This window comes from Harpia harpyja, chromosome Z, assembly GCF_026419915.1.
Source record: "Harpia harpyja isolate bHarHar1 chromosome Z, bHarHar1 primary haplotype, whole genome shotgun sequence".
Lineage (NCBI taxonomy): Eukaryota > Metazoa > Chordata > Aves > Accipitriformes > Accipitridae > Harpia > Harpia harpyja.
Window position 1 is genome coordinate 64,417,647 of NC_068969.1, and position 12,424 is coordinate 64,430,070.

At 37.5% G+C, this 12,424-nt stretch overlaps 1 protein-coding gene across 4 annotated transcripts in view; it reads left to right on the forward strand.

Moving 5' to 3' along the window:
• Nucleotides 1–12,424, forward strand: part of MEGF10 (multiple EGF like domains 10) — a 112,625-nt gene that overhangs the window by 35,268 nt on the left and 64,933 nt on the right. For all 4 annotated transcript variants that reach the window (XM_052778335.1, XM_052778339.1, XM_052778337.1 and 1 more), the window contains one exon: nt 6,529–6,621. In XM_052778335.1, coding sequence (XP_052634295.1) covers nt 6,529–6,621 — 93 coding nt within the window. The remainder of the gene's footprint in view (nt 1–6,528; nt 6,622–12,424) is intronic.

The window sequence follows — 12,424 nt, forward strand, 5'->3', positions numbered from 1 at the left end:
CACTTCAGCGCATACAGTGATGAATTGAAATCTTGTGACTTCCTTTTTAAAATAATAATTAGGAATCTACAGCGTGAATACTCAGCAGTCCCTGTTCCCTTAGAGGTAGTACTTACCAGTGGTAATGCCACTTCACTGCCTATAATGGGAAGAGAATTATTTATTGCTGCATAAAGAATTGCAAGAATGTGCCAGCCTCGTGTTGCTGAAGTCTGTAAATTCTGTATTCGCAAAGGAAGAGAATGACCAATAGCCAGCGAAAAGCACTGGCTGAAATTTAAGTGGGGGTTTTATGAGTCTTTTGGAGTCCAGTCTGAACAGATTTATTTGAGTTCATTTTAGGATACAAGATTTCTGTGGAATTGTGACTCTAAGTTCCATACTTCTTCCTGAAAACTTTCAATAGGTGAAACTTGTGTTTTCACTTTTTGATGAAAATTCCTTTTGTTTTGTCTTTGGATTCAGTGTATATGTGTATATAGATATATATATGTGTGGAATATATATATGTGTGAAATATATATATATGGAAAATATACAACCAGGCCTTTTTTATCACACATATGGAAATTTTTGTTTTGTTTATTCTTCTCTAAATTAAAAATAACTGTTGTACTCTAAACTGTTCAAACTCTGATACAGAATTTTAGCATCCTCTTTGTTTGACTAATGCCATTGATAAGAAGACAGTCACACTAGAAGTAGATATCCGTTAAGAGTTTTATGGAAAAGACCACCCCACTACAGCCATCATAAGCTTAAAAAAAAGTCTGTTAAGCAACTCAGATACCTGTCTTTCCAATGTTTCTGAGTTTGTTGAAATGATTCTGCATTTACATCACTATTAGTAAGTGACAAAGTGGCATCAGAAGTCAGTCTCCATCTGTAGCCCTTAGAAGCTTTTCAGGGAACCTCTTGGGGAAGTTTTACATGATGTTAATAAATATTATAATAGACACTTTTTTTGTGTGTAACTTTTGGCCAGTATAGATATATTCTCTTGCAGATTGGGTTTATTATGGCAAGCAGCGTTCAGTCATGCTGAATAGAAAAATTATCCTGTGTTTTATTAGTTGTGCCATTTGGATTTGTCTTCAGGTGGGTAAAAAAAATTATATTTTAATTTTAATTCCAACATTATGTGGGGTCAGTCCTTGGACTTTTATAAGCATGAATATATCTGTCAGTACTTCCAGTATTATCCTGGTTTGTGCTCTCCTCATATAAGTCCTGTTTATAAAGGATATGAATAATGTGCAAATTTTTGACTTCTGTCTTCCCTATTGCCAGTATCTCTGCAGAAGAACAGGCTAACTGGAGCTCAGGTGATTATTTATTTTTGCTCTTAAAAATTACAGTGCATGTTATTAATGTTTAGATCTGATGGACTTCCTGAGGTGATCTGAATGCAGTTTATATGCAGATACAAAGATAGAATCATTCTGTTAAGTTCTATAAAGGAACTTACTCCTGGCCTTAGAAAGTCCATACCAGGTTGAGAGATTGACTTAGTCTCTTATTTATTCCAAATAATTTACTGTCACTTATCTCCTAACATCAGTGGCAATCCCTAGGAGATTTGGCATATGGATGCTAGGCTAATCTACAGACTGAGAAGTTTTTACAAAAAGTGCAGTCTTCTGCGGGTTTGGGGTTTTTTGTTGTTGTTGTTGTTGGTTTTTTTACATTTACAAAGTCCATTCAATTTTTAGCATGTTTCTGAAATTAAAGAATTCAAAGACTAAGAGGTTTTCTGGTGGATTTCTTGTAGATTGACACACATGCAGAAGGGAGAATGATCCTAGTAGCATTTTGGTAGCTTGGACATTGACTTCATATACAGTTTCTGACAGGGTAGCATTTCTAAGAACATTAAAGGAGAAATGTGCCTGTTGAATTTCCTCTAGACCTGAAATATAAAATAAACCATCTATCTTAATGCATAACTGGATATCACTCCCTTTAATAGCAACTGGTCATCAAGCATAGGAAAAAAGGATTAATCAAAGGATATGTTCAGGTGACCAAATCAGGATAGAGTGGTATAGTAGAAATGCTAAACATGAAGCACAGTCAGGCATGTAGTATGACTTCTTTTGTCGGAAGTCATTTATCTGAAAGAAATAATATGGAGATCTACTTAGAATCCAAAAGCAGGCCCAGTTCAGATATTGCTCTAGTCTTCCTAATACGAATTCTCTGTAAAGTTGATAGGAATTTTATTTAATAGATTTCAGGTATGAAATCTCATGAAATCAGGTATGATTTCAGGTATTTGCTCATTTGATGATGTGATTAATTTGTTTAAAAGGTGGAAGTCTAATTGTGGAACCGTAGTTCGTTCTCCTGGTCATTTACTAATGTGCATAATTACAGCCAAAATAGGTCAAGCTTTGCTTATGTTAATTTATTTATGTCTGGCTTTTCAAAATGAAAAAGCAACAGATCCTAAAATGCATGCATAAACTTTCATTGAAGATTAAAATATCTTTTTTCAAATTTCGTTACTGGAAATTCTTCTGTATCTTCTTTTAACATCAGATAATGCAATGCACAGCTGTCTAAATGTCGTCTATGGTGACATATAATGAAATAACTTCATGTCACTTTCTTAATCACAGTGGGCAGATTCATAAAATGCCATTCAGAAGTTTCAAGTCTTACAATGTTCCACTCTTCATATATACTCTAGTTCGGAAGTGGAATTCATATGAGGCACAGGAGTTACTCCACTCAGCTGTAATACTTTAAGTAGGTATAGCAATGGAGGAGCAATCTGCATTTGCACTGCAGGGGTTATGCCGGAGCCCATCAGCGTACAAGTAGGCATTTGAGTTGCAATCTTCTCTTGAGCTGGAGCACCGTCTCCCTCTCTTCATTGGTATCAGTGCAAGACACATGATCAGTGTTGGAAAGTGGTAGCTTGACCTAAAATTGTATTATACATTCTACGCCTCTAGCATGCCTGCCTTAATCCCCGTGGTATGAAGCTGTGGTGCTGAGGCATGTCTGTGAGCATGTTGGCCAAGCCCTTGCCTCACATCGCTTTCAGCTTGCTGTAATAATGGGTGTCGATGGCCTGGGTGGATTACAGATGTCTTTTCACGTTGATTCACTTTGCTGAGCTTCCTCAGCAGGGCATGTTCATTTAACTGGTTACAGGAGTACCAGTGCCTGCAACCGAGGTGGGAACAAAGCTCAAGCAGCCTGGTGGGCTTGCGTCCAGGGGACGGGGCAGGTCCTCCCATGGTGTGGAAAGGGCTGCTGCAGGGAATTGCACACGTAGCAGCAGATATTCTATAGATACTTGAAGCCGGCTGATACTCTATAGTAGAAAGAGCAAATCTGCCTTTTGTTTTTTAAGAAAATGAAAGAATATGATCTGCTGAAATAGACCTGTAAGTTGGACAAGGCAAGATTTTAGTGAAGATTGTGAAGGAAACAATAAGACACAGAAGCAAAAGGGAAATAAGATGTAAAAGGAAATAGGCAAGAGTAAGCTCAGATTGCTTTTCATATGATAATTGATTTTTCCCTTAAAAAAGAAGATATGACTTGTGCAATTTACTGCTGCCACTGAATTCTTGGTGCTTCTTTACACTGCTCAGTATCAAAAAGACTTAATGTTAAGTTTTTCACCTGCTTTTGCACATAAGTATTTTCTTATATCATGTCCACCAATTCCATAGAAAACCAAGAGAAAACAGTTTCTTGGTCCCTGATGTCATTCATGTCTTTTCAGCTTGTTCTAGTGCTTTTCATGTCGTCCTCACCTTACACTTTTTTGTAGGTCATGTAGTAAATTTTGGTTCTCTTATCCCCATGATCAGTGCAAAATTTTTTTACAGATGCTGTCTTTTAGGGATGTTAACTAGGATTCAGTTGCCAGGAGTCAGTTAGCCCATCAGGTGTCTAGAGAATAATTTCTTTTGGTTACAAAATAGGTTTTTATGTATATCCAGAGTGTAGAAAGAAATCATTCTTTGATCAGATATATTTTGGGGCATTAAGAAACTTTAAAAAAAAAAGGCAATACTGGATATCTTTAATTCTTTTGTATATCTTGAACATTTTTTGAAACATCCTTGGCTTTAGTTTATTTTCTTCAAACTAAAAAATTACATGTATCCCTTCTTTGAGAAAGAAATTTGTGTATTTGTATGCCATATATATATATATATAATTTTAACTGATCTTCGTTGAATTTATTTGGAAGCAGCAATATTTCTGTTACACAACTTCCTTCAGTGGTCCTTATATTTCTTTTTCATTAGAGTCAGCAGAGTTCTGGCTGTCAAACACCCCAGCATTGTTACCTATAGATAACTTCTATAGAGACTTAGTAATGGTAGCCCGTTTTGAAGAGTTGTGTTTGTTTTATGTTCTACTACTGGAAAACTGAAACACCACTTCAGTGGCTGAAGAGAAGCTACTGTTGATTTATGCTATTGTGGCTAAGAAAATAATACAGCTCTAATTTGCAAGATGGCTGCATTGTAAACACTCCGACTCGAAGTTTCTTCTGTTGTACATTTGTTCTAAGATAAGTCTATTTTATTACTGGAATTAATTGATGATTATTTGCACAGCACCATAGCGTGTGCTGTTACATAGGGATTGTAGGAAGGACCTATGTGCTCAGCATGTTGTGAGGGGCAGTGCAAGGGGACGTTCAAAGAGCTTCTTCTGTACCTCTCGCTGCATGCAGTTTCTTACAACATTTTCAGTTCTGTAATTTTTTCCATCTGTCTCACAGAGTATGCGATCGAATGTCACTTTATTGTATTTAGCCCTAGTGCTCGGGAATTTGCGTTGAGTTTGTTGGTATTCACTAAGTTATTCATACATGTGCACGTGCAGACGTGTATGTGTACAGCTACCATCTGTTGTCCTGTGGCTTACTGGTAAGATTTTTCACACATTTGGTTTAGGGAGAGCTTCAGTGCCCAAGGCAGCACTTACTAGGCAAGAATCTTCAAAGGTACAAGTAATTCATGTCTAGCTATAAGACTAATGGAAAACTGTGATGTATTATTTAAAGCCATTTTATTCATAATAAATAAATAGAGAACAATTAAATAGCTTTGAATTAGCATCTTGTATCATCTACATTTAAAAATTCATATTCTCCCTGTTGATTTCTAATGAAGATCATTTTAATGCACATCTGAAAAGTAGCTTATTAGAAATAAATTTGAGAATGAAAATTAAAGGCTGTAAAAATATGCAATTAATGGCTGGGATCCCAGATAACCAAAGATTTTAGCAATAGATATGATTGATCTCTGTATGGCTTTCCCTTTTCTTAGCCACACAAAATATAAAGATGACCAATGTGCTTCATCGTGTTTAATTAGGAAAAAGACAGGACATTTTGCAAGTATTTTTCCTAATTATTGTAGAGGATTTTAAATCCATTCAGAACTGAGATGATTCACCTGTAGTCCCATTAAACTTCTTGTAAACACCAACTTTGTCTTTTTCCCATCAGTCACCTTGTATTCATTGGTATACTGATCAGATTCCTGTCGTAGTTTCTCTGGAAATGTTGGTGCAAAGAAAATTCTCATCCTGTGCACATTTTTTTAAGTTCTATTGTTGTTCAAACCAGAAGGAAAGTATTACAGTGTATATATTTTGGAAAGTTAAGGGTATTTCGTGATGAATATGATGCCAGCAAACTGTTGCTGGTTGCAGATTCTTCCTCTTCAGTGTATGGTGTTCTAAGTCAGTTACATTGATGTGCTTGGTATTGAAGCCATTTCAAGTTTTTCTTAAAAGTTTCAAATAAAAGCTCTATTTCAAAGTAAGCCCTAACTGTAGAAACACATGCTTGCAAATCATAAAATAAAAAAAAATAAATTTCAAGCAGCTCTGCTTAGCACTTAGAATAAAGGTTGCAGTGAATCATAGGGTTTACATCTTGTGCCTTACCTTAATCATCATCACTGTTTTGTTGTGCTTCATTTGAACTGTGCAACCATTCAGAAAAATCAATATTAAAATAATGTGTTGCAAATCATATTTTATACATGCTGTTGCAAGATAACCCCCTTTTTTATGCATGCAGAAGTTCTCCTCTTTTTCTTGGTGTGAGAGTTTGCTTCAGAGAATCACAGAATGGTTGAGGTCGGAAGGGACCTGTGGAAGTCATTTTGTCCAACTTCCCTGCTCAGGCAGGGCCACCTAGAGCCTTTTGCCCGGGACCATGTTCAGATGGGTTTCCAATCTATATCATACTATGACTCTTTTTTCATTAAACGTGGATGATTTTCTCTTTGTTAAATGCAAAAGTATTTGAGTAGCACCAATGTGGTTTTAGTTGGAGCCTTCAAACTTAGGAGGAATAGAAGAGAGTGAAGTAAAGTTTATTTGAAGAGATGCCATCAAACATTAATACATTAATGTTTATTTTGCTTTTATAAGATATTTGAGACATGGAAGATCTGGATTAGGAATAAGTTTAGAATATTTTTCCTAGTGCTAAGAGTTCTTCTTTAATTCTTTTTTTATTTCCTTCTCTGACAGCTCATTGTGCTGATAAATGTGTCCACGGTCGTTGTATTGCTCCGAACACCTGTCAGTGTGAGCCTGGCTGGGGAGGACCCAACTGCTCCAGTGGTGAGTTTTCACCTGCTTCTGCCTGTCTCATGCTCTTTCCATGGTCTTGTCCTCTCTTTTGGGCAGATTATTATTGATTCTGTGCTTGGACTCCTGCTTTCTGGTCAGGGGACTGTTCTGAGTTATCAGGTTACTCTGCGTGACCTGATTTTTCTTCATTTACTTGCAAACAATGTTGTCCTTTAGCAGCGCTAAATGTCGTGAGCTATTTTGTGCTCAGAAACATGCAAATGATACAGAACTTGGTATCTGGAGTAGACTAGATTGAATTCTATTTTAACTATAAGAAAATCTTTAATTTTTTATTTTCCTAATTTGTAAAGAATGATGGTGCCAGGTAACGTTTAAAAGCTATGAGCAAAGCCTTCCTTACACCCCTATCCTCCTTTTTTCACTCTGCCACTAACTTGTCCTTTTTTTCCCCTCACTGTGTTCCCCTCTTCCATTACTAGTTGCTCCCTGTCTGCTCAGTCTCTTCCCATTTTACTCTCACTTACTAGTCATACTTCCCCAACTTCCTTCTCCTTCCCCTCTGCCATAAGAGTGTGTGCAGGAGATGAGGGGAGCAAGAACGGAGTATTGAGGACACATACAGCAGGAGACAGGGGCAGGTTGGCACCTTTCCTGCTTGGCGTGTGGGTGCAGTCACATGCAACCCAGTGAGCAGGTGGTCACGCTTAATAAAGAAATTACGGAGATCAAGGCCATCACACGCTTGATGCAAGAACATAGCAAAATGTCAAAAACACAGAGTGAAGAAGTAAAATAATATCAGTTCGTGACCTTTTTAGTCACTGCTGTTTTCTAGACTCTGAGCGTAAAACCAAGCACTGCAGGCTGCAATAAGGCAGTAAGGTCTGGACAGAGGGCAGAAACCCCTCAGTGGCAGGGCTGATGTGTTTGTGTGCTATCCTTTCCTTTGTCAAAGGTAATCGTTTGTGCAGAACATGAATTGTTATTTTTTCTTCCCTTTGCCTGAAATAGAGCTTCTCAGAGTAATTCTTGATTTTTTTTTTTGTTATAATTTGCTATTTATTCCATCTTTCTGTTCCCCTTTGTAAGGTCTTTGGAAATGTAATCTTTGGCCTAACATTACAACCATATACTTTGTTACATTCAAGTTCAAAGTGGGTCACTGCTAGTGACTGTTCACTTGAAAGGAACATATTTCAGTCAACAACAACAAAAAATATTTATGATTTAAATTTCACAGATCATATGAAGTTCTAATTCATAAACCAGAGCTTGATGTCTTGCAAAGGTATTATGCTGCTAGTTTACTTAGTATGGGATTCCTATAAAAATAACAACTGTGAAAAAACTAGATCATCAGCAGGACAAAAATAATATGGTATTTTCACCCTCATTCCTTAACAGGGTTAGGGAAATGTTCTTTTTTTGCAAACAAGGTGCTGTAATGACTCTTCATCTGGAACTGATTTGTTTAGGCAGTGTATTTTGTAAAATTTGAGAGAGAGAGAGAGTGAACAAAACCAATTAATAATAAATTACATGAGGAAGAACTTAACCATTTAAAAATTATTACATTTGTTGTATAGTCTTTGTATGTACTTACATGTGATTTTAGAAACACCAAGTTTTGCATAAGGCATAAAACTGAGTTAGCCATGCAACGTTACTGTAATACCGATCTTAATCTAGTGTGCTGAATTGTCAAAAGAAGTTGTCAAAAAATGTGATCCTTCTTTCTGAAAGCCTTATGTATCAAGCTCTCCTGTGACTAATCAAAGGTGCAGAAGAAACTTGTATCACTAGACACGTAGAATGGGGAGATACTGTTATTTATTGAGATTTCCAAGTTCAAAACTTGCTGAAAGGGCACTTCAGATGAGAAAGGAGCCTCTAAATCTGTCTTTGGAAATAATCCTTCTTCTCACAGGATTTTCTAGATTCCATTTCCCTTACCTGTCTGGTATAATTCATTTTGAATACATGTGCAGCTCTTTTCCTCTGCTTCTTCCTCAGTTGGTTGCCTTTGATTGATTGTCACAGCAGCCTCAATAGCAGAAATACTTTCTGGTGTGCGTACACAACAGGCTAAAGCTGAAAGAGCCTTTGTTCATGTACCTTTGAACAGTGTGATCTCTGGAGAGATTGGTGATCCTCTAAAGGCTTCTGCATGACATTAGAGCTAACTGGAACTACTGAAATTTGTTTCGGATTGCTAATGTAGTCCTAGGAGAAGAGGGGTAGGCTGAGGAAGAGGATATTTTTGTGCATATGCTACAGGGACGTTTGTTTTGGAATTTATCCCTTTCTGTGTGGACAGACTTGAAAAGGTGTTGCTTTCACCAGATTGTCCTTCTGAGTTTCAGTGCTGCTGTTTGTTGCTAGCTGTGCATGATTTCGTTATCCGTGTCTGAGGGCTACAGCACAGATCAAATAGAATTGAAGAGCAGTGGATAGTGTTGGAGAGACAGTAAGTGCTTTTGGCTCTCTGGCACTGAGTTTTGTTGTTGCTTGCCCTGCGTAGGAGATTTTCATATTTTGCCTTTCACTGTATTTTCTGCATGATCCCCAATGATTAGTTTTAGTAACAAAAGGTACAATGTGATAAAATAAAGAGGTGCTTTTTCTCAATAATAATAATGTTGATATGGCAAGTTATTCATTCAAGAAAAATACATGCAAATTGCCATACTATAATAATGTCTGTCATATAAACATTTTAACTATGTAACTGTTTAACTGAATAATGGAGAAGGAACAATGATTACAAGGCAGGCCAGTATTTTTGTAAGGCAGACACTCAGGGGTTTAATAGTTACTGATGACCCAATAAAATACTGTGACTGAAAGGGAGAGATTATTCTCAAAGTGCAAGATACCAGGCATGGTTCCAGATTTAGTAATCTGTTCATTTTCATGAACAAAAATAATGTCAGAAGCAACTGTTCTACTTAAGCACTAAACTTTTTGTAAAACTGCAGAACTAAACTTTTTCTTCCCAACTTTTTCAGTCCTTTCTGTATTAGGATTGATTATTCTCCTTACTAAGGAATTTAATCTGTAAGTATCTGAGAACAGTTAGTCCTATTGCAGCATCTGTCCATCTGCCAACCCCCAGCTTGATTTTATCTGTTGTTTCTCAGTTGTATTTGCCCAGTGCATTTAAAATAAATTTTCAAACTGTATGCCACAGCTTCTATGTGACAGTGGCTTTCTGGGTGGTAGTTGCAGACAAGTGCTTCCTAAATGCTGTAATGTTCTCTCAAAAAATGACAGTGATTGCATGGACTAAATTTGTGCATTATGCAGTACCAGCTGGATCAGCAAGCTTCCTCCACTATTTTTGCATGCCGCTGTGTGTTATGGCCTAATAACCTTTCTGGGGACTAAACTTTGGGGGAGACTCCCATTTTCTTTTGTAGCAACCATTACTTCCTTTTTGTGATGAGTCTTATCCAATTCCTAATAGCCTAAGTCAGTAGCTGCTTTCAGTTTAGGGAGAAGAGGGATAAAGATTTGACTGAACTACTGAGGCTGTCCTCTTTCAGTGCTCAGTTCTAGCCCACCCTATAACTCTCCTCTACATCACATCCTCTGCCTTTCTGAAACCTTACATCCCACCTGAGAGAAAAATAGGATTGGATGTATTCTTCTGTGAGTAAAACCTGAGTGGTGGTCTCAGAATTTGGCTAATTAAATAATATCTCTTTGGGGAACCTTTCCCATGTGAGACATATTTTTTTCTTCAGACCTTTTCTTTTTGGTTAAAGGAAATATACTGTATTAGGCAGTGTTTGCTTGCAGTGAATTTCAATGGGAGTTGATGAAGGAGTTGATGATAACGTACATATATCTGAAAAGAAATGCTACTTGGATTGAGAGATCACTCATTTGCAGAACACTTCTATTCTAGCAGGAGAGATGACAGTCATGCAAAACAAGTTATTCTAATAAAGATTTATTGACCTAACACAGTAGTCAGGTCAATGACAAATGAGTGGACAGAAGTCGTGTTGAACCTGTCCCTTGGAGCGAGAGAATCAGCACAACCAGTGTGCTGTCAGCACCCCTTTGAAGAAGTGTTTGTGAGCTTCAGGAGTATAAGTTAATTGGTTTTGGGCTGGGGACAAGGACAAAATTCAGAAAAAAGGACACAGTGGTAAAGATAGGTATGTTTGTAAATTAAAATTGTAAACAAATAGTTTTTATTGAAAAACAAACAAACCAACACAACCTTTCCCTCCCAAACTGGATTATTGTTTATATAAAATTTTTAACTGACATGTGTCAGATTGGATTGTTACATGGTATAAGAGCATATTTGACTACAGGTTATGTATAAAGCCAGTCTTCTGTAAAAGTTGCTACACGTAGTGATAGTTGGCTGTCTAGATGTGTAGAGATGATCAAACCAGGTTTTACATTTGTAGATAATGTTTTCTGCCTGTTTTCCACTCACACTCTTGCAGCAGTATTTGCTGCAATACGTAATATATGGACCTCATTGTCAGTTTTGAATGTGTGTGCAAGGTGGATACACATGCAGCCTAACATGGACCCCCACTAAGCAATCAGGACGTTCACTTTGTTTTTCTTCTCATGCCTAGCGGTCCACAAATAATTCCTTCAAAATCAATAGGACACTTTCTGAATAAGCTGGAGCTGAGGCAAAAGGCCAAAATCAATATTACACTGACTTGTCTGCTAAGGTTATAGCCTTCATGATCCCCCAGCTGGCCTGGGTAGTAAAGCAAAAAGGGAATGACATGTTTCTGGTTTATGACAAGTATGTTAGGGTTGTTTGTGGAAATGTGAATAGGCATTTTCTATTTTTATTGTATTTAAGTAATCTGAGATTTGTTTGGATTTTAATTTCTAAATTGATTCCATTGGTGATTAATAGAGTTTCACCGGGGCTATAATCTGAGGGCATGGGGGTAGAACAAGTGGCCCTAAGGTGTAATTTGCCTCCAGGGTTTTATAAAGCATGAGAAGAGGACTGGCTTTTTCCTTAATACATTAAGCTGAGTGTTTAAAGCTGGCATCTGAGAGAAACATCTTCTTACCTTTAAATGCACTTACTAGGGAAACTTATAAGGTACAGTAGCTCTGCCACTGTCAGATTTCCTTTACTGTCATGGGTGTTTGTAAAGTTTTCAAATTCTGTGAAAATCTCACTGTTTTCTTCATGGGACTTGGCAGATGCAGGATATGGCAGAAACAGGATCCCTTGGCATAGCTTGTGTGAGACACTCACGTGAGTTACAAGCACTGCCAATTTCTCAGTGGAGCTTATAATTTCCATTAACCCTGCAGAGGTGGGTATGTGACTGTTTTGCACAGACACACTTGCACCCCAAGTCTGGTGTGGGTACCAGGCAAGGTGCCTGGGAGCATCTTGTACACTCTGACGGCACAGCTTGTGAATCTTGAATTGAGCTTCTTTGACCAAGGCTGTGCTTTCCTTTTTGTTTATCGAAAGCATTTTGACTAACAGAGCTTGCAAGATACACTTAGAGAGCTAGCTCATCCTTAAGTTTTCCAAGCCATTCAACAGGCTGTAGAAATAGGTTCTGGTTTTAACCACATGCTTGTGTCAGAAAGGCTTGGTTCCCAGAACTGAGAAACGGCTAAACACACAGGTGAAACTGCAGAGTATTCTGACAGAGATCTATTTGCTTTTATGGAAAATGTAGAGAAATAGCTCATTTAAGTAATGCAGAACTGTGCCCTGCCCTGGCTCCCAAATGGCTACATGCACAAATGCGTCCTGTTAGCAAAAGTGACAGCAGGTCATAAACAATCTTAAATTTAACCATTTCTTATTACATGT